General features: G+C 54.7%; 1 protein-coding gene across 22 annotated transcripts in view; it reads right to left on the bottom strand.

The window, feature by feature from the left end:
* LOC143151710 (uncharacterized) overlaps positions 1 to 27,648 on the bottom strand; it is a 217,353-nt gene that overhangs the window by 71,957 nt on the left and 117,748 nt on the right. Inside the window, exon 1 of one of the 22 annotated variants that reach the window (XM_076321087.1) lies at positions 19,151 to 21,336. The exons of 17 other annotated variants lie outside the window; for them this stretch is intronic. In XM_076321087.1, the coding sequence (XP_076177202.1) occupies positions 19,151 to 19,313 (163 nt within the window). In that variant the 5' untranslated portion in view covers positions 19,314 to 21,336. Of the gene's footprint in view, positions 1 to 19,150; positions 21,337 to 27,648 lie in introns of those variants that run through there. 4 more of the 22 variants (XM_076321090.1, XM_076321095.1, XM_076321099.1 and 1 more) reach the window with 4 other exon arrangements.

The following is a 27,648-nucleotide window of genomic DNA, read 5'->3' as shown; positions in this document are numbered from 1 at the left end:
CGAAAGCTCGCGGTGGTGGAGGAGAATCCTGCAACCTGGAGGGAGGTGGACGGGGTTGGTACGCCACGCGCGCGTTCCGTGCCGACGACGGAGGAGGGAGGGCGATACGCCCGCCTCCTCCTACCCTCTCCTCTACCCAGCGAACCTGATGTTGCATCGATCCGGTCGTGCGCCGCCACCTCCGACACTCCCGAAACGGTCAACCCTCCACCACCACCACCACCACCACCACCACCGCCACCTCCACCACCACCACCACCACCACCTTCCTCCATCCTTCTCACCCTCTGGCCCCCACGATGCGCGTGCAGCGCGCGGCCGTGTCCGACCGCCACCTACGCTCAGCCGCGCGCACCGCCGGCTAATTCCGTCGTTGATCTTCCGTCGTCCACCCAGCTGACCCGTCTCCTCACCCTCCCTCCTCCCCTGTCCCTCTTCCCCTCTCTCGTCGTCCTCCTAACGCCGATTTATCGCGTTTCGTACCTTTCGCGCTCTCTCTTCTCCCAGCGTGTACGCGCGGCGAGTATCGGTCTCGCACCGCCGTGGCCGGATGTTTTCGCCTCGCGGGGGTGGTCCTGGTCCGCGTCGGTGACCTTGAAAGCCCGATCCCCCGGAGGATCGCGCTTCCACGGTTCGACGAACCGTATTCGCGCGCTGGTCGATGGATCGTCGATCGAAACCCTGGCCGCATCGAGAACCCCTCTCGAGACGAGGAGAGCGGGCGCGTAGGGTGACCTTGAGCCGGAGAGACACTTTGCGAGGAATTCGAGAGGCTCGCGGGGAACCTTTTCACCCCGTTGAAAAGGAGAGTCTCGGGGAAGCGGGCGTGCGTTTCGCGCAACGATCCACCCTTCCCTCTCGCCCCGTCTCGCTTCGTCGACCATCTTCGGGAAGTTGTCGAGGATCGATAACCTTGAAGACGACGTAAAATCCGCTCCCCCTGACGGATCACGGATCGGAACCTCGTAGATTCAGAGGCGGATAGAGGCGGTAGAGTTCACCGAGTAGCTCGTCTCCGTAATCGACCACGATGCGACCGGTCCGAGACTTACCGCCGAGACGGAGGATCTCGGTTCGTGCTCGCGGCGCGCGCGCTATTTCGACTCGAATTTACGCGCGACGGGTGAAAAATAATGCCCAACGGAGAAAGATACACCGACGGGAATGATGAAACGGTGCGCCAGAGTTCCAATAATAACGCCGATAACGCAGCGACACGGATAAATATTCCGCTTCGAGGGACGAAACGTTTCGATTCCCCCCTCGTCGCGGTATCCGGTACGTTCGATCGAGAAACGATCCCCAGTCGACCCTCGAGCCGCGATTAGGTTCGAATTTCGAAGCTTCCGATTCCCTTGGTTCGTCCCGCGGCCGCGATCGTCGAACCTTCGATATTACGAAATCGATACGCGTTCGTTACGGTGCAGTCGAGGGCGGTGCATCGTCGGGAGGAAAAATCGATCCTGGAGGATCGTCGAAGATCGAAACGGAAACGCTGCGGGCCGATCCGAGCCGGTACCTTGTTACCGAGTCGGTGATTCCAGAGTTGGGGAAGTTTCCGTTGCGCGGAAATTATTATTATTATTTTTAACGGGCGTTCGAATACCTCGGGTCGTCGTCGAAGAATTTCAAAGGCAGACAACGGATAAACAGTCGCAACGATGGAACGTTCGAGATTTTTTTTCGGGAGATTGCCTCGATGTTTATCGATTCGAATATTACGCGCATTATTTCGACCCGGGGCGGAAATTGGGTCGCTCTTCCCTGGATACGTCCGCCGGCCGTATTTACCGCGCATTTAACGGATATACTTTCGAAAGAGCGACCGACTCGAACGTTTTCACGTTCGAGTACGACAACGCCGAAACGATGCACGAAGAATCGTGTTCTCTGGCCTCTGGCGCGGCATCGAATCGTTCCGAAATCGCATCTCGACCGATCCGAGCGTTCGTCGATACCACGCCGCGTCTCTTCGACTCGTCTACATTGCTCCGGCGAGTGACGCGACTGGAATCCACATACGGGTACCCGGAATTCCGGGCGTGTCTGTCCAGGAGAGGCTCTCGACTGCGTCCATTTCGAGAAACCGGAGTAATCGGAGTCCAGCGGCCGGGCGACGTTCCCGAGCTAAGAAACGTCCACCGAAACCGTTTAACCGTCTCCTAGTTTTCTCGTTTCGTCGCCCCGAGGAATTCTCACGGGGCGTGTTACACTCCGCGATTTCGCAGCTCGGAGAAGCTCGTCGGGGAAACCTCGCGAAAGAAACCCAACGCAACGATACATCCTCGCCCCGGAAACAATTACTCTCGTCTCCGTCCGGGGCTAAATATTTGCTCGCAAACACGACGACCTCGCGGTGATTCTTCGATCGAGACGAACCGACACGGAAGGCGAGATAAACTTTTTTCCGGTTTCCACGATCGGGTGAGTTGTTCGAGACGAATCGTTGGAAAAGTCGAACGATACGATTTTAATTTCCTTGTACCAACACCGAAGAGTCTTCGGGCGAAATAATTCTTCCATCCCCCGGTGGAGTCGAACGCTCTTGTAAAAATAAAAGTCCGCGATAAAGAGTATCGTCGTCCCGTTCCACGATCCCTCTTCTCTGGAATCGCTGCGTGGAAAAAGAGCCGCGTCGTAACCATCCGACGGAGGATAAAATCTCCGAGCGGCGTCTTACGGTGCGCTCTCGGCCGGAAGTCGTCGACGTTAAAACTTAATACCGTTAAACCGGTGCTAGGCAGCGTCGCGTCGCCGGAAATAATACGCGTTTCGCGGAGCAAAGTACGGAAGATGGAACCGATAACTGTTCCCCGTGGCGGATTCGTTTTAGTCGCGAAACGATCGGGAGGCCTCGTTGCTCTCGAAAGCGTCGAAATCAGCGAGCCGCTACTTCGTTTCGTTGGGAGTTTTCCGAACGATTTCGTCGAGGAGCGCGCGCTCGTGGAAAACTTTTAACGTTCGGCGAAGAAATCGCCTCGAGTGGGAAGTCGCTCGAGAGAAGGGTTCGAGGTTAATTATCGGGTATTAAGATCGGTTCGTTGGAAGAAACGACAGGTAGAGGGATTGCGATTTTCATCGAGCTCTCCGGTTGTGTACGAATCGGAAAAGGGGTAGCGAGGAAAGATCGAGAGGCGCCTCGTCGCGTCACTCGACGTTGTTTTCCTTGCCATCGTTCCCTCGGTTTTCGTTGGGATCGGGTTCGAGCGGTCTCTCGAAACGAAAGTCTCTCAAAATCGCGTTTCGCGCGTACACACGCCCCGTCCGCGAACAATCCTATCGTATACCGTCGCACGAACGCCGCAGGCGAGGGTAAATTCCCGCGCTACTATCCCCTCGGTACGCATCAGCCTCCCCGGTCATCGATTTTCCATTTTCTTCGAGTCATCCGGCGCTCTCTAATCCCTCTAATTAAGGTTTACACGCTGCAACGATCGCGTTATCTTCCGCCGACGCCGACGCCGACGCCGACGCCGACACCGTCGTTCTCCGTCGTCACGATCCGAAGAAACGGACAAATAACCGTCTCTCTTCTATAGAAGGAAGAGGCAATCGATAGCTTCTCGCGCGTTTCTACGTTCCTTTCCTATCGGAGCCCGACTCTTTCTTCGGGTCTCTCGATCTCCCGGCAGCCTCGTCGTTAATTCCTGGAATATCGAACTTCCGTGCGACCAGAGCCACCATATTTGTCGCGCTCGCTGTACCGGCAGCAGCCTCTCCTCGCCGCTTCCACGAGCTGGCTTTCGCTGCCGCCTTTCTCGCCTCTTTTTCTTTCTTTTTCTTTTTCTTTTTTTTCTCTCTCTCCTCTCCTTTCCCCCGGCTCGTCCGCGACTATTAGCCCGCGCGAGTGCATCGACGCTCGCGTTTCGTTTCAATGCCACCCCCGCTCGCCGGGTAGTCGAGTATCTTTCGTATCCGTTCTCAATGGAAGCCCCTGATCCGCTTTTCAGGTCTCGTTTGTCGACGTCGGCGTCTAGGAGACCGACGAGCATCAAGGGAGACGACGTCGACGTCGACGTCGACGACGCGACGCTCTTCCTGTTTCGAGATCCACGGAACTCGACGCAAACGTGGAAATGCTTCTCCGTCGTGGCTGACGGAGAAATCCTCCGCTCGCTCGATTACTCTCGCGAGTTCTTCGAATCTCGCGTCGAACGACGTTTCATTTTTCGGTCGAGTTCCGAAACTCGCTCGCTTTGCGCCTTCATCCTCTGCGAATAACTTTCCCGTCGCGTTGCCACTCGTGTACCTGTACATTTTCTATCGTCGCTCGTTTATCGATAGGAAAGCATTCTCGTCGTAAATTCGATTGTACAAATACCGACGTATCGCGAGGATCCGAAAAAGACTCAAGAAACGAGGGAAATAGACGCGATCGATTCGTCTATAATTTTCGTCCAAGAGTCGAACAAAATTTCGACTCTCCCCAGAAACGACAACCTCGTCGGCACTGACGAGATAAAATCTTAGCGACGATATTTCGGTGTTCTCCAGGGACCGTAACTCGTAAGAACCGAGAACTTTCCCTGGAGCGAGCAAGTTACACGGAGACGCGCGACTACGCGGCCAAGTTCTCGGACGAAACACGGAACATCGGTCTACGCCTAGTTAACACAATGTAGCTCTAATAGCCGGCTCGATGTAGCGTTAACTCTTACCTTCCTACGCGTACGAGATATCGCGTTGTACGTGGTAAATCGTTAGGTGCAACGTGCTCCGAGCGCCGCTACGACCCTAGCCGCTACGGTGCGCGAGGAGGACCGACGACGATGAATATTCAAATCTCGACGGTTACGCAACCACTCGGGTCCCAGTTCCTTGAATTCGAGTTGCAATTTTTATTCGAGCACGGTACGAAAGGTTGTCGCGCTCGTAACTCTTCGTCCGGATAAAAGTTTCGCGTTGCTGGTCTCGGTGCAGCGATTTGCCGGCGACGGGAACACCGAGATAAGATCGAACACGGTCGCCACCTCCCTCTACTACTTCGTGTACACCACGTGTCCAGACACTCGGTTCCGCGCGCACGAGTTACCCTTCGTTCCGCGAGGACCCGTTACCCCGACTCGGCCCGATTCATCGTCCACCGAGCTTCGATTAGACCGAAGAAATGCATTCCCGCGGCGAACGCGGTCCTTGGACAACGGCCAGAATGATATTTCGAAGATGAACCACCTTCCTCGTGGCACGCCGCGTCCGCGAGAGCGCACACCCGACGAACAACCAGCGAGAGAAACTCCCGGAGGGAATTGAAACTCCCTCGTACGTGACTACCGGGCCAGGGTCTACGACTCGAGCACCCGCGGAGAGGACGATTCGTTGCCCTGACCGAAAAACGCGAGACACGAATTTTATTCTCGCGGAGAAAATACACGTTTGTTCCGTTGGCGTTCGATTGTTCGCGTACACCTTCTCCGGGAAACGAAGATCGAAACGTTCGTATCCGATGTGCTTGGACGATCGATCTTGATCGTCGACCGTAACCAGGCGACGTTTAAAAACCACGACTTTTAAGCGACGTAATCGTAAATAAATCGGAGTTAATATCGGTGGACTTTCTTCTAACCAACGAAGTACCGCGTTAACCACAGCGGTGTTTCTTTCTTTCGTGCTCGATTTCATCCCGTTGACGTTTTCGAGTAATTCGGCTTTCCTAATCGACAAAGTCCCGAATCTATCAATACGTTTCGAAGTTTGCGCGATAGTAGCGATCGTGCTCGAGGGTGAATAAAATTGAAAGATTCGCGAGCGATAAATCACTTCGTCCGATGAGCTATAAAACAATGTTCCGATGTTTGTGCCTCTTCGATTGGAATAGGTGTCGCAGATATTTGAAACGTTGAACGCGTGGACTCGAAACGTTGCACGCGCGAGGTTGCAACGACGAAACGATTGGATAAATACGTCCTGGATATTTCGGGTGGCGCGTGTGTCGCTGTATTCCGTTACGAGAGGCGCGTGTCGGGAAATATCGAACAGCCGGACGGTTTCCGAGTCGGCGGGTTCACTCTCACCCGGGGAATTTTCACGGGAATAAAAAATAGTCGAGCGAGCGGCGGTGCGCGTCCCCGCGACGCCAGGAATTGATACCGCGCGCGGCACCGTTGCGGCGGTGAAATGCACCAACGTTGCAACGAATCGCAAGAGTGCACCGATGAAATTGGCGGCGGCGCGGCGGCTGGATTCCGCGAACTCGATAAACGAATTTCGGGTAAAAGCACCGTTCGATCGCGTATCGGATCTTTCTGGAAGTCGAAGGGGACCGGGAGTCCGGTCTCGTCGATCTCCGCCCTCCGTACTCCGCGATATTGCCGGTCCAATCTTTTCGGGGGCGTCGGTGGCCACGAGTAGACGGCCGGAGGGATCATCGATCATCGATCCACGATTTCGAGCCGTTCGGTTACGCGGCAAGAGGACGGCTCGACTACTCCCGAGCCGACATCGCCGCCGCGAGACCCTCGTCCGTAACTCATTTCGTACCCTCTTGGCTCTCGATCTACGAGAGCTCCGAATTCGTTCCCGATTTACGACGATTGGACTCGAAAAATTGCGGAGATCGTTGCAAAAATATCTCTCTCGAACGGGTCTTCGCGAGAGAGCTTCTACTTTTTTCCAATATTTTTTTTTCGCTCCCTCGATAAAAATACGGTACGCGTTGAAAAATTCTCTCCCGAGCGGAGCGGAGCGGAGCGGAGCGGAGCGCACGCGATGCAAAATCGCGATCGAAACGCGCTTTGTTCGCGCGATGGATCGCCGTCGCAAGAGTCAGCCGCTATAGAACGCGTCACGATGAAACGTTATACACGAGACTCGTAACAAACTGGACGTTGTTCGCGCGGCAACGAATAAACAGGCGTGTTGTATTACGGAATACGAGCGCTCCTTGAACGTGTCTCCTCGTCCGAGTATTTCATCGCGCTGCATCGAATGTCCGAACGCGTGTTCCCGCGTCATCGAGAGAAAGGGAAGGTTTCTATTTTCCCCTTCCGAGTACATTGTGTCGGGATTCCTGGAAAGCTCCATTTGCGCTCCGGCGCGTTCTCTGTGTTCGTTTCGTTGGTACATAACGCGGAACGACCGAACGGTCGAGGCCAGCAGGTGGCCGAGTTTACGCAGCGTCGATGGGAGCCCGTGTCGTTCCACCGTTTAGATTTTGTCCATATTTTTCGAGAGTTTCGCGCACCGTTGGAAAATATCGGCGAACTTTCTCCTCCGAAAGACTGGTATCGCTTGGAACGTCGCTCGAGGCCCACGCGCGTCCAAAGAATTACGGCCACGTCGCGGAGAAATATTTCGCGAGTACCGCGACACATCGAACGCTATCGTTCGTCGAACGATCGGTAAACTCCGCGAATCTTTCGTCGGTTCTCCGCTTTCGAGACCGACCGGATCGATTCGTTTCTTCGCGAAGAAACCTTTCGGCGCTGGTTCGCCGATTCTTGGATCGATTCCGCGCGGACGTATTTCGAAACCGTCGAGACCGTTCGAAAGCCGAGCTCGCGACACGGTACACGCCGCTACGAAGAACGACTAATTATCGGTGTGTCGAGCGTTTAATCGCGCGAGGGACCAAAATCCTAGAAGTTGGTTCGGGGACGTGAAATTTCTGTCGCGGCGACCACGCTCGTACCGCCTCGTCCGTAACGTCGATCGACGTACGGTAAACCCAAGGCGTCGCTCGCGAGTAATGGTCCCGTCAAATTTCCTAACCCCGGGCCCAACTTCTTGTCCCGCCCTCTCCCCTACGTAGCCCGTTCGACGAAACGAACCGGTCGTTGCGACAACTTGGCCACCGATTCGCCGATCGTGGCGCGGCACCGCCCATTTTCGGCGACGGTACATTTGAAATTAAAATCGAACGGAACTTTTGCGTACTCGAGAATCACGGACGCAGAATTAAGAATTACCAAGGACGTTGAACTCTTCGTACGCTACCGACGCGTAGCACGATCGATCGCGATGCGCGCGGATATCGCGAACGAACCTTGACGCATCGGATCATCGTGCACTTTTCGATTACGTTTCCGCGCTCGTTTCGTTACCGCGCGATAAATATCGTCCCGTTTACGAAACCAGAGACCGTCGATCGAACAATCGACCACCGGTGGGAAGAAACGAAAGCGGAAATTCTCGCCGAAAAGACGAATTCTCTCGAGATCGAAACCGGAGAACGAAGAGTCGGTCGGTTGGAAACGGTCCGCGAAACGGCCGCAAGTTCCGCGTACCTCGAGTTTCCACGTAGCTGGCATTAACGATCGGACGTATCGCTCGTTACCGCAGCCCCCTTTATCGTTCCCGAGATTTATGTCAAGTGTATCGGAGGACTTTGGCATTTTTATTCGATCGAGATAACGTCTACGCCGCAGCTCCTTTGTTCCCCGCATTGTGGCCGATTCTGCGGACCACCCGAGCGCTCGACCATCGAGAGTTATCGAGCACCAGAAGTCTTCGTTCCTTCGCGGGACTTTTCTAGCCAAGGAAGAAGCTCGCGCGGCGCGATGTCGCGACGCGATATACCCGTATCGTCCGTCGAAGACGATAATTGTACCGTCGAACTGTCTGCCCCGTGTCGCCTCTCCATCGTGCCTCCTCTCCCGTTCGACTTTCGTCGATTAATTGAAATCCGTCGAGACGTCTTTCCTGGAACCTTTTCCAGGGTAAGGAGCGAACGAAAAAGAAAAAGATAAACGATAAAACTCGCGTCGTCTGGCTCGGTACTTTGTAACTTTCCTCGATCGCACGGGAGAAGCGAGAGCGCGCGACGAAGACCGATATACGCCGGATCGAAAGTTTACTCGCGACTATCGCCGCGAGACGAATAAATTTCGAGGGGAAGCCTCTTGTCCGGATCGCGAGAACGATTGTTCCTCGGCGTCGAGTCTTCCGAGTTTGCGATACGGGTCGAAGAAGAGAGACCGTTCTTCGCGAAACGATTAAAGCGTAAAGGCTGGTCTCGACGAATGCGAACGAAAACGGAGAAAATTAACCGCCGTTGGTCCTCCCTCGGAAGGCCTATCGCGTTCGGCCGAAGAAACACGGACATCGAACGTCTAATTAAACCCGGAAAACTCCGGCCGGTGAAATTAATTATCGCGGAGGGGCTTGGCGAGAAACTTCTCGCCGCGGAGGAACTTACGCAAAATATCAAAAGAAGTTTTCCTTTGGTTCGCGATCGCGCGATACCGAGGAAACGGTTATCGCTCCGACAATTAACGAGCGAATTAGTTCCGGTTTTCTACGCTTTAACGAGTGGAAATCGCTCGCACCGGCGACCAAATACGTCTCGCTTAGCCGGGGAGGAGCGTCGCCCTCGCGAAAAAGGAACCGACGCACGGAACACCGTTAAATCTACCCGCTTCGACGACTTTTTCACCGCTTGGAACCGTACCAATGGCGTCCCGCGGGCTGCATGCGGCGAACCAACGGAAGAAAAAAAAACTCGCGAAACTACGGACCGCGCCAAAAAGAAAAATTTTATTACGCTAGCCCGATTCGCGGCGGTGTTTTCCCCGACGTATTAACCTTGCGCTCGCAAGGCGACTCCGACTCGCCGCTCGTCCTCCGTTACTCGCGTAAACCTACGCTAGATTCTTACGTAAGTCGCTCAAGAAGCGAACAAAGGAATCTCTCGTTCGAGATTACGGTAATTAACGATCGACCGACTACTAGCCGATTTTCGACACTCGTGAAAAAAGAGTGAACGACTACGCTCGGTCGAACGGAAAGCTCGAAGGGAAATTATATATTTTGTAACACTCGTCTCGACGAAGAGCAACTCGATGAATATTTTGCACCGAAAGAAAACTACGGACCCCGAAAACTAACTTTACCTTCGATGCGTCTGCTTCGTTTTATAATTTATCAAGTGTCGCACACGCGTCGGTCGATAATTCTCTACGGTGAGAGAATTTTGGAGTGCATCGATGAAAACTCGGCCCGAAACCGTTCTCGAAACGTTGAATCGGTCCGGTACTCGAGGATTTGAAAATACACGGTAAACTGCTCGTAAACGAAGATTTTCCGGGCGCGTTGGAAAATTCGCAACCCTCTAGGAAACTTTGAAACAGGTTTACCGACGCCCGCGGCCGAGTTGGAACTTTCGAAACTCGTTCTTTCTCTTCGCTGTTGCCCCGTAAACGACGAACAAGCAGCGGAAAATAGTCTCCGTAACCGTGCGCGGAGAATCTCCAGAGCCGAAATGTGCATCTACGTTTCGCTTCGCACTCGCATCGGGAATATTTATCGAGTTCGTTTCGTTCGAAGCAACAAACTCGACGAATACGGGCTGCACTCCGCGAAACGGGCATTCTGGGTTCTTTTCGATTCGAAACGAACGCTCAACGGGACTCTAGAACCGTCGATCGTGTTTGCGATGAATCGTCCGTTATCGTTATCGTTGTTCTCAGAATTGTCCGGTTGGTCGATTAGAAAATCCTTCGACAAACATCGCTCTCGTATTTTCTCCGCGTTCTTCTCCGAACGAATGAAATAATTTTCGGGGTCGAGAGAACTTTGAAGGAGATAAAAGAAACGTATAAATGAAAATGCAATTTTAAAATCGATTTTCGTCCACGGTGCGTAGGTATCATTTTTAGTTTCGATTCGTCCATCGATAGGTCCTATTGCGAGTCCCGTATAAAAGATTCCATCGTCGAAAGGGTGAATAGCGGGCGATCGACGATGCGGATAATTAACAGAGATAACGGAAACTCGGGCACGGTTCGGTGGACGTAAAAACGATCGGCGTCGAAAGACGCGGCGCGGTGTGGCGCCTCGAATGCTCGGTGAAAAAATTCGCTCGTTTATCGATTCTTCCATTAACGCGGGCGAGAAAAGTTCGGCGGATCGGTTGCCGGCCGTGATTACTTTTCTTATTCTCGGGGAGCTCCCTTTGTTCCCGAGGTGGCGAAGTTTACCGAACACGCGATCCGCGAAGATGAATCGGCGCGAAACCGTCCAAGTTTTCTCAACCGGTGGCGCTCTATTGGAATTCGGTCGACGGCCTAGGGAGGCTCGTCTTCCGTGAAATCGCAACCCCGGGCTTTCCGGAAATCTGGGAACCTCGAGATTAAAAGCTCGGCCACCGAGCGAACCGGTGAAAAACTCGCGACTTCGCGACCGAACCCCACGATTTCCGTTACCCGGTTGCAAATTCTACGGTGAAACGAACAAAAAATCAAGAATTCAACGCGGGATAAATCCTGGAGAAAAGTTTCAAAGTGAAGAAAAAAGTGTAGCCCAGAAACGTTCGAAATGAAAAAAAATAATTACGAGAAACGGGTCTCCTCGTGCGGTCGTGTGGATCGTTTCGCGAACATTTTCGCTCTCTCGACGATCGGCCTTTGCTCGAAAATGGCGTGTCCGTTATCCCCGAGCGAGGTATCCGATCGATATTTAACGGTACGAAGTTCTAATGGAAAATTCGAAGCTTCTCCGCTCGTCCGGTTCAACGGACGGGAAGATTTTAATAATTGTAAAACTAAATCGATTTCGCGTCGACGTTCTAATTCTCTCTCCGGGACGTTCTCTCGCGCGCGGATTCGAGGCAGACTCCGACGTCGTTCGGTAATTCAACGGCGCGCGTGTCTCCCGATCGAGTACGTTTCCGCGTTGTCGAGATCTCGGAACACCTTCGCGGTTCTGAATGTAAATTACCGATCGACGTCGAACGATTCGCGAGACATCGGACGTTTTCGTAATTCGATATCGGCGAGTCCGCGGGAACGCGAACCCCAGTGTTGGACGAAACGAAAGCCTCTCCTGGTAAATCGAAACGCGAATCGCTCGATGGTACGCCGCCGCGAACAATCGATGCGCGTCGAACCGCGACACTGTCGAACTGGAAACTTTTCGATCGGTCACCGGTGTGTCATCCGATCGAAATCACCACATCATCGACGAAATTCACTTCTCGATGGTAACGTATAGTAAACGTTCCCCCACGCAGGAATAGAAAATCGAGAAGAAACGATGGAGAATTCGTAACGATTTTCGGGGAACGAGACGCGGTGTATCGCGTTGGAGAATTCGGTCGGAGCGGCACGTGGAATAAAAGAACACCGGTGTCGCACCATCGATGAAATTCACTTCTCGATGGTAACGAAACTTCCCGAAAACGTTCCCCGACGCGAGAATAGAAAATCGAGAAGAAACGATGGAGGATTCGTAACGATTTTCGGGGAACGAGACGCGGTGTATCGCTTTGGAGAATTCGATCGGAGAAGCGCGCGGAATAAAAGATCACCGGTGTCACCCGATCGAAATCACCACACCATCGACGAAATTCACGTCTCGATGGTAACGAAACGTCCAGGAAACGTTCCACACGCGCGAATAGAAAATCGAGAAGAAACGATCGAGGATTCGCAACGATTTTCGGGGAACGAGACGCGGTGTATCGCTTTGGAGAATTCGGTCGGAGCGGTGCGCGGAATAAAAGCCCACCGGCTCCGGCCCCACTCGGGCCAGACGATCCAGGATAATCCGGTAGATCCGTTTATGCCGCGGATTTCGATTCAACGCGGAAGGTCTCGCGAGATATCGTGTCCCCGTTTGCGATTCACGAATTTCAGCCGCCCCGACAATGCACGGATTAAGACGCACAAACGAAGCATCGGACCGTCCCGTTTCTCCATTCAACGAGACGAACTTACACCCCTCGTCGCCCGTACACGGACCGAATACCACCCCCGAACCCTCCCCTTTGGGTTTCCATTGCAACCGCGCGACCAACGATGCTCGTATTCCGGCAGAGCGATGATCCTCGCCGACGAAATTAACGTTCGTTTTCCTCCCCGTGACGGAGCAAGAATCATCGACTCGGTTAAGGGCACTCCGAACGAACGACGATCCTCGTGGAAGAATCGCGAGACGATACGCGGAAAATACGGAATCTAGACGACGCTAGATTCACGCGAACGATTGGTCGTCTCGATTCGAGCGACGGATCTCTCTCCGACGACGAAGCTTCGTCGCTGACCCGTAAACGGTAACGCGGCTCGTGCTTCGTCGCGCGTAGAATTCCTAGAAGCGCGGAAACGCATCGATTAAGATTCCCCGCAAGGTCGCCACGGAAACGTATCGACGTACGTTCTTCGATGAACGAGCGACGCGGAAAAAGAGATTAAACCGTTCGTGCCGATACTCGCGGAAACGAATCGGTAACGACCGAGAGATAAAGCGCGGCGGCGAAAAAAAAAAAAAAAAAAAAGAAGAAAAAAGTAACGATATGGAAACAAGCGCAGTGACGTGCTCGGGGACTTTGATCGTTGGCGTAAAAACGAACTTGCGGAGATTCGCGACGAGACAGAAAAGACACGGCGATGAAAAGTCTCTTCCCCGGTGGCAGTTGTTCGGACTTGCGCAGCTTTCGAGCGGGTAAAGGCAACCAGACGAAGCGAGGTTTAACCTCGATGCGTCCTTCCGCTCGACTGTGCACTCGAGGTCTTTGGGCGGAAAAGAAGAAAAAAAAGGAAATCCCGACTGCGCGAAACACGCGCTTTTAACGTTACGATCCAACGAGAGGCAGCCGCCGCGATACGCGCGTGCAACCACCGCGACGGTTTCGATCGTAGAAAAATAATACGTTTCGAGAGACGCACCAGGGGGATTAAAATCCAGTGTTTCTCGACAACGAAGTCGGGACGGGTCGAACGCACGAGTGCTTTGCGAGCACTCTACGGACCTATGGCTCGATTCGCGCACCGAGCCGACCGGCCGGCCGGCCCAAAGCCGATAAAGCTTCCCCGAAAACGTTGGCGAGAGTGCGTTTGTTAACGGGGCGGGAAAGCTCGCAGGGCGTTAACGTTAATAACGGCCGGGCGTTCAAATTGCCACGGTTTACGGCGACAGAAGCGGATATTACGCTAGCGAAACCGGCGCTGGAAGCTCGCGACCGGCGGGCGTAATGTCGCCGCTGCGCTCGGTAAGAACGGTCTCACGGGCTCTACGTAGCCGAGAGAGCAGCCCGCTCGATGAATTATTCAACCGCGTTGGGATTCGAGATAAATTTCCGTCGGGGAAATTACTCGTCGCGGTCAAATCGTCCGTGTAAGACCCGAACGAGCGTCTTTCCGGTCGATACGTCGCGCGTCCGATCGATGGAGGAAAAATCATCGTCGAGAGACACGCGCGAACCTGAGCCGTAACAAGATCAAGGGAAGACGCGATAACGAGATTAGCCGCGTTTCGCGCTGCCGCGCAATTTCCCTGCCGCGATCGTTACCACCGTTTCGACCGTACGGATCGACTCGTCTCGCGGATGGGCGTCAATCATCGTGCCAATCGCGGCAACACGCCGACGTCAATCGCCGAAACGATACTCCGCGACGAGCTATCGAACCGACTCGATATTTCGCGCGATCGAGGAAAAAATTTCCACGCGCGAGCTTCGACGCGTCTCGATTCTCGATCCTCCCGCAAGGTCCACCGTTTCCGCTCGTCGCAGCGTCTTCGTCGTTCGCGATACACGATCCGCGTCGACGCATCGAATCGGTTCGTCACCGTGGTTACAACCTTGTAACGAGTAATCGGTGGTATTTCTACGCGAGTCCGCCTCTTTGAAGCTGTCTCGCGTTACTTTTTACGAGCCACTTGTCCTATCGAACGTTACGGATCTACGCGAGTGTTACCCGCTCGCGAAAAGAATGTCCAAGGAGGCGTCGCGCACGATTTCCCTTCCGTCGTTCTCGGTGCGCGACGTTCTCCTCGCGAGTCGATCGGTACCGGTTGGTTTCCACGTCTTTATCGCTCGGTATCCAGGATCTACGACTCGGTGGACGTTGAATCTTTCGCGACTCGCGTTCCCCAGACCTAACCCCGTATTAAATCGAACGGTCATCGAATCTCCATCGGTGCACTCGCGAGTCCGTTCCGAGCTCTCGTGCAGCGAGGCGATCGGGGAAAGGGAACGCGAACAAAAACGAACAGCTCGATTTTTCCCGGCTATTCTTACGCGTGACGTTACTCTCGATCGAGGAGAACGACGACGCGGTACAATCTCGCGCGTGACTTTTTTCTTTTCTTTTTTTTTTTCATGCTTCTCGCGAACGCGAACGTTCCGTCGCAAGCGAGCGAGCGGCGAAAAGACAAAGTGGCGCGGTGGAAAAAAAACGAGAATATCCGACTCGGCGAACGAGCCGACTCGGCGATAAGGTATCTCGATCTCGAGCGATTATTTGCCGCGACGGCCTCGTCGTAAATTTTTCCCTGTAAAATACGGGCCGAGCGTAACGCGCGCGCGGCATCGATGACCAACGCGAGTCGGTGAACCGGCTTTATCGAGCCGCCGTTATCGGAGATTACGCGTCGCGAAATTCGCGTTTATCGGCCGTGCGCCAGTTTCCGCTCGCCTTTTTCTCCCCTTTCGATTTCTCCGTTCGATCGGTTTTCCCGCTTCGATCGGGGACGTCGAAAGACCAAGCCCGGTACACCTCTCGACGCGCCTGTCGAGCTATTCTCCGAACGTTCGAATTTCGTAGAGTTGCTCTTTCGCAACTTGGACGAGCAAACGCGCGCACACACGCCACGGTCGTTGTTTCGTTCGCGTTTTCGCGAATTATCGATCCCGGGACGCGTACAACGGACCGTAGTTTCGTCCTACCCGGCGTCAAATATTCGACGAGCGCGAAATTAATTGCTCGTCACGCCCCGTTCCCCTTTGCCGCACGGGACTCGGGATAAAGTGTCAAGGAGGAGGGCTTCTTCACGCTCGCGAGATCCTCTCGTCTCATCTCGAGGCCCGCGCGCTTGACAAAGTGCATATGAAATATAACGAGAATGTGGGATGCGGCTGCATCCTCGGTGCAATTTCGCACGAACACGTTATTACGCCCTCGCGGCAACGCGGCGAGGAGGGGAGGGGAACGACGAAAAAGGGTCGAAGAACGCCGCGGTTCCGATTCCCGCGTCGCGGAACCGCGGTTTCCGCGCGACGAGACCGATCATCGTCGCGGGAACTCTTCATCGGGACGGTACGAAGACTGTGTTCTTTGTCCAGCGAGTACTCCTCGATTCCAGGACGAGTTCGTCGAGACGCTGGACAGAAAACGAAGAAACTCGGGCGCGATCGTCGAGGCGCTACCTTTAGCCAATACCTCGGCCGAGTTTCGCAATTACCCGGTTCCGCGGTAGTGTTTAATATTAAACGCGACGACGCGGCGCAAGCATAATGAATTCATTTATCACGGCTCACTTATCCCCCTGATCGAGTTTCCAGCGTACGAGGAGCCGAGGCCGTTCGGTACTCTCTTGGTGGTTTCTCTCTAGGTGGCCGCGATCGAGCCGGCTTTGACGAGGTTCGTAGCTTCTCGCTCGCGCGACCGAGTACTCACCTGAAACAGAGAAAAAAACGTGGACGTTATCGAGGCACGTTCCCCGTAGCGAGTGCCGCGAGTGCGTTTCGCCGCGTCTTTGTTCCCGTATTTCCAACGAGACGCGTTTCTGGTGAATTACGTTCCGGAAAGCGTCCTCGAGCGTAACGGGCGAAAGACGCGCGAGAGGAGGGAGGATTATCCGCGAGCCGTTTGCCTCTCGTCGCCACGGCCACGCGGTATCGTCGACCGAGTAATTGTTAATCACGGGGGTAAATCGATCCACGCCCTCCAATTAACGATCCCATCGTTTCCGATTCACGCAATTCCGTCGGGCCAACTTCGTCGGCGTTGATTGGCCGGTGTTCGCCGCGACGCCATACCCCGACGATCGACGATTAATCCGGTTTCAACCCTCTTCCGGAGACCCGACTACAAGAACCAGCTGGAACTTTTCATTTCCGATTACCGTTCCGAGTACCGTCGCGCGACGATCGCCCGATGCCCGGTTTACTCCGTCTCGTCGAAACAACCGGATAGGACGGTGAATCGTTCGTAAGAAACTTTTAGGAAAATCTTCGAGCGTTCCCCTCGATTCGTGCATCGCGAGAACTCTGCTTGGGAGATTCGACTCCGAACGACGTTATCGAATCGCGTTCCGAGTCGAACGTCACCGAAACCCTCGAAGCTGCAACGTTCGTTGGATCGATCGTCGCGCGTTCGTTCCGAGGGACACCGCACGCTCGCCGGTTATTAATTTCGCGTCCGTCGCCGTTTACTCGGGAATTTCGTCTCCCCGACATCGAAACGATCCACCGAGGAGTATCGAAAAATTCTTTCCGCGTTGTTTGCAACGGGGCAGGGAAACGAGCAGTGGTAACGTCGTCGTTGGTCCGTGAAGGTCCGACGGAGACGCTGTGCTCGATTTCGATCGGGTTTTTTCTTTTTTTTTGCCACCGAATCCGGGAGAAACGGACACGGTGGCCAAGCATGTGTGCCAAAGCACGATATTTACAAAAATGTTCCGGGACGGGTCTCCTGGACGCGCGCGAACGCGACCCATTTCTCTTTTATTTTACAAATTTACGAAAAGACCGCGGTGATGCAATCGGTGACCCCGTTGCGATATCCTCCACCTGACCCAGCGGGAAACTCCATTAAACTTTCCGAAAAATTCAACCTGCCCTCCGCGCGCGTAATCGATTCGATTCGAGCGTAGAAAGATCGAACGGGGTCCACCGCGTCGGGAAAGCAATCAAACCGCGCGAAAACTTTGCCAAACGCGGAAAACAGCGTTTTACGGGGGTCTCGATTCCCGTCGAGACTCGACGACACCCGTGGACTCGTAACCGCGATTCGAAGCCGAGGCCTGCGTATCCACGAGAATGAATCGAAACTACGGGAACCGTCGACGGATACTTGGAAAGAGCGAAACAAGAGAAAGAGAGAGAGAGAGAGAGAGAAAAGTCGTTTATCAAACGCGATTCCAGAGGCGTCGAGTACGGAGACGGACGTTTTGGTGCGTGACATCAGCAGATCTATTAGTCACGGGCCTGGTGATGAGTTCTCGCGCGTTGCGCGGCCGTATGCGGCAATTACGTCGAATCCGGAGAAGGAAACGACGTCTCCGCGTAAGAGCGAAACAATGCGGTGGTCCGACGCTACTCCGCGAGGAAAACCTATCGTTGCGTTTAACGAGAAAACTACACCGAGACTTTATCGCGCGAAAGAGCGCTGCGTTTACGTTCGTCTACGAGTACGAAACTCGAAGCAAATGGCACCGAGCTGGTAAAAAGTTCCACGGAAACGAACGATCGCGACAGGTCGGGCCAAGTAGCTCGAAGAGAACCTCCTCGACGAATCTCGAGCAAGTTTCCATCGAGCGCGTCAATTTCGGTTTCCAAATGACTGTTCCCTGGAATTCTAAACGACGTCGACTGGAACGATGTGGCGCGTTCGTCTTACGAATCGCCCCATCGTCCGGATGCTCGATTCGAGGCCCTCGAGGCGTTGGATTTGGGCTCTTCCGTCGAGAGTGGATCGAAAGGCGTACTCCGATCTTGGACGTGCCACGAGTCGAGCTCAGGTTCCAACAGAGGCGAATATTCGTCTCCTTTCCGGGGAAAATGCGCGCTCGAGCTGCTCGTCCACGATCGTGAACGTAATTACGCGAACGTTGCAACGAAGAAGCCTTGTTTCGGTGGCTCGCCGTCCGATACTCGTCGAGGTCGCGCCCGCGCGGTTAAGTTCGATCGTCGTCCTCGATTCGCGATCCGTGCAAGCTAGCGCGCCAGGTTACCCGAAACGGTTCACCTTCCGCTCGCGTACGCTCGCGAACCGTGATCGAGACCGACCTCGACCTTTCGGAACGTGGATTTCGAAATAGGAGCGCGAACGCGCTCGGATATCGACGATCGCGTTCCACCGATCCGTGTCCAAGAGACCGGATCGATAAGGTCGCGTAGCTTTACTTTCGTTTCTCTCCGAGCACGAACGGTAGGTAGGCGAGCGAGGTCTATCGCGGGTGGCCGAGGTCTACGGGCGAACCGAGCGAGCGAAGAGCGAACTGGAAGCGCGGCGAAGGAAAAAGTGAAAAATAAGAGACGACGATCCATCCATCCCGGGTGCTGGTTTTCACTCTCGAACGATCGAAACTCGTCGGAATCTTCTCCGACTTTCTCTCCGTGCAAAGGTCCGGTAGCCCCCACCGGTCCGCGCGTACGCGCTTCCGTCTCCGGAGAGACAATGTCGGCCGAGCGAAGCAACGAGGAGCCAGCCGATGGCCGCGCCCGCTTCCTCCGTTTATATTTAAACGATCGGGAGGACGTAACGTCTAAATGTACCTTCGTGAAAGTGCACCTTCCTGAGAGGTCGATGCCTCCCGTTCTCCTGCGCGGGCAGATCGTGCGGGCCCAGGTTCTCCCTCGACAGAGAGCTCACCAGGATCCCCCTGAGGGTCGCGAGGGTGCTGCTCGGTATCTCCCTGTTCATATCGTCGGCTCCCATGTCACCAGCACCGACATCGCGGGTAGGGTTCACCCGCGTCGCGATTCCAAGTGGCCGGCACGAGTCTCTCGCATCGCTCGCGAGGACCGGGGATCGTGCCTACGAGACGATTCGCGGTGAGCTTCGATCAACTCGAAGCGACCCGATCTGCGCCGGGAAATCGATCCCTCGAACGCTGTTACGTTCCACGCCTCGTGGAGGTTTCGGCACCGGGGATATTTCTCCTCTCGATGCGATTGATTCTTGGCTAGAGTAACGACGATTGGAGCGACTCTGAACAGTGCCAACCGACACGGATCGAAACCGCTCTTTTGGCGCGGACGTGTCGCGCTAGCCAGCTCGGAGATCGCGGAACGCTTCCACGCAATCTCTGGAAAACGATCGATAGTACGGAACGTCGCTCGACGTTTCTCGTCCCCTAGATGCGGGACATCCTCGGTGGAACTCTCCTCGACGACAACGACGACGACGACGACGACGACGACGACGACCACGACGACGACCACGGTAAGACCGGACGGTCTTCGAACGCCGTAATCGCGATATCTCGATGGGATCGAGTTCGTGGAACGCTTCCACGCAATCTCTGGAAAACGATCGATAGCCCCGAACCTGGCTCGCGTCCCCCGATGTTTCGGTCCGGGGAATCCTCCTCGGTACGGTTGGTTCTCGGCTACGCGGAGACAATGGCGCAACTTGGAAAGGTGCGATCGATCGGCCGGTATCTCGGAGTCGGTCGGTTCGTTCGACGAGTTCGCGGAACGTCGACTCTTCGAACGAGGATCGATAGTCCCGAAAACGGTTCGCGTTTCTTATCCCTCGACGTTCGGTATCTTCGCTCCGATTCACGTGGAATCTCGCCTCCTCGGTAACGTCGACGGAGGAGAACGCCCGTCGAACGCCAGGATCCTCGCGAATCTCCCGATGCCCTCGAAACCCTCGGCTCGATCCACCAACGATCGACCGAACCCGGTGAGCACTCGTCTAGCACGTTCTCGGTCACGGAGCGAAACTCGGAACTAAACTTTCTTCCAGTGGGTCGCACTTATCCTCCGATGTTGGGTACACGTCGAAGAACACGCGTCTCGAGTGTTCCGAACTCTGTTCGATCGCACTTTGCCCGGTGTTCGACGTCCTCGATCACCCGCCGAGTTTATCGGGCTTCCGAACGCCGAGTAAATATCGCCGGTTTCTTTCCCCCGCAACGAATACACGTACGGTCTCGAGTCCGCTTCGGGTGTAACGATTGGTAAGGTCTCGAATCGCGCGTAGACGACGCACCGTGAGGCGACTCGGGCCAACTCGCCTCGATCCGTTGTAGGTGTAGTCGCGCGAGCGAGCGAGCGAACGAACGAACGGCCCTTTTCACCGTGACGCGCGCGAGCTCCGCAACTGGCTTCTTCGTAGGCCGTCGTCGACGGTCACGAGGATCGCGTTGCGTCACCGTGTAAATTTAATCGGGCGTTTAGCGGCTGACGGCTCGCTCTCGGGTCGACGCGGGCAAAGGTCGCGTCGGGTGGACCGCGAGGAGGCCCAACGATATCGATCCGCCCGCGTCCGTTCGGAAAATCGACACCGCCATCGTCGCCGCGGCCCGCGCGTAGAAAGTACCTTTCTCCTCGAGCAATTTAGAAATTCCCTCGGCGCGCTTTTCTCCCGTGGAAACATCGATGGCCGCGAACACGCGACGCACCGTGACCGAATCGTTTCGTTTCGATATCTCTCCGATCGGGCGGCCGGCCGGTCGTACTCGAACGTTTCGAATCTCGCGGGCCTACGACGCGTCGACGCTACCGCACTCGAGCGACTGGCGCGTCCCGGGTCCGCGCGAACCCGCCGCGTTATCGATCGTTTCGACGCAATCCGCGATCCCCGTAACGCGACGAACACCGCGCAAACAGCGTGCGACTCGCTCGCGAAGCCACAGGTCCCTCTCCTCCGCGAGCCAACGAGCGTATCTCTCTCTCTCTCTCTTTCTCTCGTTTCCTCTACCGCGCTACCCGTTTCGTACGATGCGACCACGGACACTACTCGCCGGATACGTACACCTTCGGCAACGTGCCGTCTCGCACTCCCGTTTGTCGTCCCTGGGCCACACACTCGCGCGGAGAAGAGTGGGGACTCGCAGGTGCTTCGATCGCGCGCGTGTCGCTCGCTTCTCGTCGTTGGAATTTCTACGTTTAAATCCCACGAGCGAGCCAACCAACGTGCGTTCGTTTACTTCGCGCGATGAACGATCCGCGGTTTCCATCGGGGAGCCAGCCGGCCGGTCGACCGTCCCGCTTCCGGACCTCGATCCTCGCCAGGCCCGAAATAGATCGAACGTCCCCTCTGCCCCCTGGTACCACCGATTCCGCTACCGTGCCCGCTATTTCGGTCTCGAGAGGATTTATTTCGATCGTAAATCGACCGACGAAAGTCGCTCGTCCGGTAAGAGGCGTTCCGGGTTCGAGTTCCGGTTCAACGAGCCGCCCGGCCAACCGCGTTGTTTTTCCACACGGACCGTATCCTCGTTTCCCGCGCTGCTCGCTGCACGCGAGAAGATTCTCGGTAGAGAGAAGAAACCGTTCGTAACTTCGTAGACGGTACTCCACGGCGAACGGTGCGCTAAGGTCGCGGTAAACGTGGATCGGGAAACCAACGTTTACGAACTTACCAACAGTTTTTTCGCGTCCGTTCGAGCGAAAACAGTTGCTCGCTTCGGGAACCACCGGGCGAGAACAATGGATTATCCGTCTCTCCACTCCGCGCGCGTATCGTTACGCAGGATTATCTTATTACGAGCGGTTGCGTCCGAAAAAAAAAATAGGAGAAACAAGGTTCTCCGTTGTTTCCGTAAGATACGGGGACAGCTCCCGTAGCGAGCGACTCGCTTGAACGGAAACGGGGAAATTGTTCCCAACTTTGGGAATTTATCGTCCCGACCCGCGTTCATTGGGACTTTTTCCCAACGCTCGACGCGCAGTGTCCGCGCGAAAAGTTACGAACCGTGGTACCGAGATGGGTCGCGCGTCCCGCTTGAAAAATATGAAAAATAAAGAACACTCAGCGGCGACGAATGCGCAGTAGTTCGCTCGGTGTGCGCGGATCCTCGATCGTCGAAAGATCGTCCCACCTCGTTATCGGTGTTCGTCGAGCGGATGCAAAGGAGCGACGCGGACGTGCCTCGCCTCGATATTCGAACGGTACCGTCGTCGCGACGCGCGACATTGAGGCGTTACCTTCTCGAATCGTAACGACGTTCGACGGTGTTCGTCGCGGTTCTCGCGGTAACGATAACCACGGGGACCGAAACACCGAGCGGAGGCAATTTCCTCGTCGAAAACCGGAGACGTCTAATTAGCGGGCCGACCGTGAACGACAACTTGGACGTTTTACCTTTCGTCGCGCGTGCCGAACCACGAAAACGACCTTAAAAGGCGACGTCGATAAACGCCGTTAAAATTCTGCGACTCGATCCGATCGAGCCGCGTCTCTCGTATCTTTTTCGTCCTCGCGATGCCTCGTATTTCTATAATTAAAGCGGACGCGAGCGGACGGTATTCCCTCGATCGTCTGGTTGCGTCGTAAAGTCCAGAACTCGATTTCAAGACATTTTTGTCCCAAAGACCGCGCACTCTCCGACGAAAGAACCGACGATGTACCTTGGAAAGTTTTTCGTCGAATTTTGCCTCGTTTTTCCCACCGTGTCCTCTCGATCCACTCGGTAGCCCGCTAACGTAATTTCGATACGCGAACCGATAAAAAAAAATCCTCTCCACTCAATGTTTCGTCGTTCGTTCGGCCAATGGGCCGCACACCGAACGTTCTTTCCGCGCGAAAAACCGCTCCGTGCGGAAAGAACGTTGATCAGCGGTGAGAGGATTTCGATCGTTTCGTCGAAATTCTCTGTTGGACGTTGAGTAAGGTTCCTCTCGCGCATCGAGGGAATACGACGCGAACGAACGACGCGAAAATCAACGGGAAAGTTTCCGGGTCGGTGAGCGACGACGCGATTACGATTCCTTTGAATTTACCGAAGGAAAGTAGCAACGGAAAAGATGACGCGCTTCTTCTCGAGGATGGAATGCCGGTGGCCGGATAACGCACGAGAGAGGGACGTAATCCCTCGGTTGCCCGCTAATAGAAAACTCGGAACAACCGCGATGCCGCGCGAAACGATCCTAATCCTCTTGCTTCGACCAGCGTTCTTTCCGACCGGACTCCTCGTCGAGTGTACGGTTATGGTCGAGGTTCGAGTAACTTTTGCTCGTCGAGTATCGTTGCGCGCGTTTCTTTCCACCGTGATAAGAATCGTCTCGAGCCGTCGCGGCCTCCACGAAACAGACGAAAACTTTCCAAGATTAAAGTCTACGAATCCGATCGTTCGATCAACGAGCGCACAGTCTCCGAAAGATCGACACTCTCGGAAGGAGAGAAGAACCGTGTTCGACGTTAGAGTGCGCAACGCGCGAATAAATCCGAACTTCCATCGGGACGACTCGACGCAAGTGCGGCAGAAAGGAGAGGTTTTCTTTCGTTCGAGACCGAGTTTTATTCCGTGCACGTCACTCGATTCGTCGAACGGACGCGAGAACGATTTAAATTCGAGGATCCGCTCGTTCCGCTCGCTTCCATCTTCTCGGAACGAGGTAACGAACGATCGACTCGAAACGGAAACCGAGCGCACTCTGGACACTTTGGTAGCTCGATCGAGGAACGAGTCGATCTTCGCGAACGAGGATATCCACCCTCGACGAGGAACTTAGCGAGCATCGCGTCGCGGTAGCCGACCGATATCTCTTTGTAATCTCTCGTCCCACACGGGAACGCACTCGTCCGTGAACACCGTAAATCATCCGTAAAGCGCGAATCGGCCGTAAGTAACCATCGCCCGGTCCTCGCGCTGACCCCGCAAACAAGAACGGAAGTCGAGGGATACTTTTCTTTTCTTTTTCTTTCCCTCCCCGGTGTCGAATGTCCTCACCTTCTCTCGTCTGGCCCGTCGAACGACCGGTTAAGAACGCAATTTGTAACCGGACGAGGCAAGGACCGACGGAGATCGATTATTCTATATCTTCTAATTCCGAGAAAATTACAGAGCAATTTCCGGGTTAGTCGTTTCTCGGCCGCGATGATCTCGAGGAACGTCGGGGGGTCATCGCCGAACGAAAGCGTCGATGCGTGGAAATCTGAAATCATCCGTGAACTCGGAGCCAACTGTAAATAACGATCCTGGGAATGGTTCACGAACCAGGAGGACTGACCTCCGCTCGACGATGTCTCTACCGTTTAACGCCGAGCGAACCAGCGAACGAGTAAGCGAATAGCCTCCGTGGAGTTCGAGACAAAGAGAAACGCTTCGTAACGAAGGACTCGATAATAGCGGATAATTGCGCCGCACGCGAGCCTCGCGGTTCGAAACGAGGACGAAGCCGCGGGAATTAGCGCCGGAATACAAGAGATCGTTCGATCTCTCGGGATCGGAAAAGAAACGAGTCGATCGATACGGTTTTCGGACCGGGTGTCTCCCATCGTTTCGTGGATCGTTGCCACGGAACGAACAGGATCTCGAGACTTGGATTCGTCGTTCGTTTCTCGAGTCTTTTTTCGCGAAAGAGTAGATCTCGAGAGCTCGCGCGTACACGAACGCGGTAAAAACGACGCGTTGAATACGCGTTTTCGTTTCGATCGAATTTCTCGTCCCGCGCTGTTTTCGTTTCGATCGTTCCACTGTGTCCCTAGTCGTCTAGTTTACGAGACGAATAAATGGAGTTCCGTATTGCGCGTTTCGTCGGACACCGGCGTCGTCATCGTCGTCGCGGCGATGGCTGGGCCTCGCCTTCTGCGATGATAATGACCATGAAACGAGGCGGTGCGGAGCGGCGCGGCGCGCTCGGGTGAACGCAAAAACTAGCGTCGCCCGGAATGGAAGAACACGAGGAAAACGCGCATATAAAGATACGCGGGCTCTCGAGGAGCTCGCTCTTTGAACGCTCGAAAGCCGCTTCGAGGCGAGCCGACTACCCTTTTTTCGTTCGGACGAACGAACCTGCCGACGATTTTCCTACCGTGGACGATTTTTCGCGCTGGACGGCCTCCACACCGAAGGGACACCTTCTTTTTTTTATTTAAGAGTGACTTTCTTCGTCGAACGAAACCGAACGAAGCCGCGGGTACCACCGAGTCGCGTCGCGGGACGCGTACACGCGCGCGAGAGAACGCTCCTCGATCCGCGATGTTTGTTCGCGGACTTACCTCCGTCGTATCTTTTTCCATCTTTCTATTTTCGGATCGTGTTTTCTCGGGCTTATTTATAGATTACCAGTTTACCGCGTATCTCGTGTCGGTTTCGTTCCACGACCTAGATGTACGTTCATCGATCGGACCGTTCGGTGAACGAGAAACGCGTTGATCCGAACTCTGCCGGACACTCGGTGTGTTTCCCGAGTTGTCGCGTTCTTCCATCGTTTGCTCGCGGTTGGGTGTGTCCCGCCTTCGCTCGTTGTATCGTCGAAAACACGAACAACAAAGATTTGTTTTTTTTTCCCCTTGTGCTTTCGTCCAGCGCCTCAAAAATTTCATTCCTCGTCGAAGGTTTCCATTATCAGTGTTCGCGGCAACGAACGTAGATTTCGGCTTTTCGATCGATACACTCCTCTAGCGGACACTCGAAAGATTCTCGAGCGTTTTCCAAACGGTTCTCTCCTTTCCTCTCGTGACACCTCTCGGCAGGAAACTCGTTGCCAGTTTACGAACCGAGCGTGTACACCGATATCGCACGGTTACGCAAGAGATACGTCGTCCCGTGCCGACATCGTTTCGCGTCGCCGCGACGCGATTTATACGCCCGGAGAAGTTGCGAGGCCGGTATTCCCGACGTCGATTTCTTGCGGCTGGCTGGCCTTGCAATGCCGCGCGCGATGCAAAGCGTCTCTGGCATTAGAACTCCGTCCACCTGCGAACGGGCGCCGCCGATGGCATGCGGCTTTTGCGGCCAGCTATCGGTGCAACGACGAAACCGTTTTCGCGAGAACCAGCGCCGATCTACGTCTTCCCGGTTCGCGAATCTCCCTTATCGCTCTCGACGAGAGAAAAACGAACATCGCGTTCGTTTCGGCCACCGACCGCGAAGCGTTGCCCCGTTCGATAGAAAATTGCGCGAGCACCGACTCGGTAAGAATGATACCGAGAAGTTGCGCGAAGAAATCGATGCGAGATACTTTACAGCGTTGTTATTGGATTGTTCCGTAAGGCTCGCGCGAGCGTGCGTATTTTTTCAGGCGATTGCGAAACGAACCTCTCCGATCCACGACGAGGAATGGAAACGATCCAGAGGTATGGAAACGAAAATTCCGTTTCGCGGAACGGATTCGAAAACCTCCTCGCGTTTCGACGATCGAAAAAGAACAATTTTTGTCGCGCGTGTGTATGAATATGCGATTAGATTTTCGGGCGAACTCGATCCACGCGGCGGTCCTCCCTTGTTTATCCTTTGCTTTTGTTTTCCGATAACGAAATTACGGGGAACGTTTCCGAGGAATCTCCACGGGAATTCAATTCGACGAAATCTTCCGCGAGGAGAATCCGCGTTGCGTTCTCGAAGATTCGTGTCTCGAGAGAAAAAAATATTCCACCTTTGGAAATATTTTTCTCCGTATCGAGGCACGCGAAAAAATGATTCTCCAAGGTTTCCAGTCGGTCTCGGTTATCCGTACGCGGATCGACGTCCCAGAGGGTCGATCCCTCGGCAGAGAGGATTCGAGTTCGAGTCCGTAATCTTCGGTCCCTGGATCGCCGGCGGCGATCGACGACACGACGTAGACGTCGTCGAACGTTATTTATTCGTCGGGATTGTTCCCGCGGAAGATGCTAATGGGCCGCGGGAAAGCTCGCTGGAACCGTGACAAAAGGCCATCGTGGTAATTACCGCGGTAACCGGGGAAAAATAGGAGGAGCGCCATGGAGCCGCGTTAAGTGTGAACTTCGCGAGTGGTAGCATCTATCGGCATCTGGCAACTTCTTAAAAGAGCCATTAGGGGAAGTTTCCTCGGGTGGGGAGATGCCCGAAACTTCGGTGCATCTTGATCCTCGTTTTCACGGATCGTCGATACGAACGGCTGCCATTTAAAATTCTAATCCGCGAGTGTTTTCGCGTCCCGTGCGAGAACTCCGTGTTCCGTGATCGCGAACGGTACAGGAACTAAGGACAATATTATCGCCGAGCAGAGGGGAGTCGAAGCTTTCGGCTCACGGTAAAACTTTCGCGATTCCGCTCTCTTTCCTCCCGGAGCGGAATCCTCGCGTATCGACGTGCGGAGGAATCGGTGACGATTTCCCCCGCGAGACGAATCGT

The sequence above is a fragment of the Ptiloglossa arizonensis genome, chromosome 9 (assembly GCF_051014685.1).
Source record: "Ptiloglossa arizonensis isolate GNS036 chromosome 9, iyPtiAriz1_principal, whole genome shotgun sequence".
Classification (NCBI taxonomy): domain Eukaryota; kingdom Metazoa; phylum Arthropoda; class Insecta; order Hymenoptera; family Colletidae; genus Ptiloglossa; species Ptiloglossa arizonensis.
Note: the sequence above shows the minus strand (reverse complement) of the source record. Positions and strands in the feature narration are given on the sequence as shown.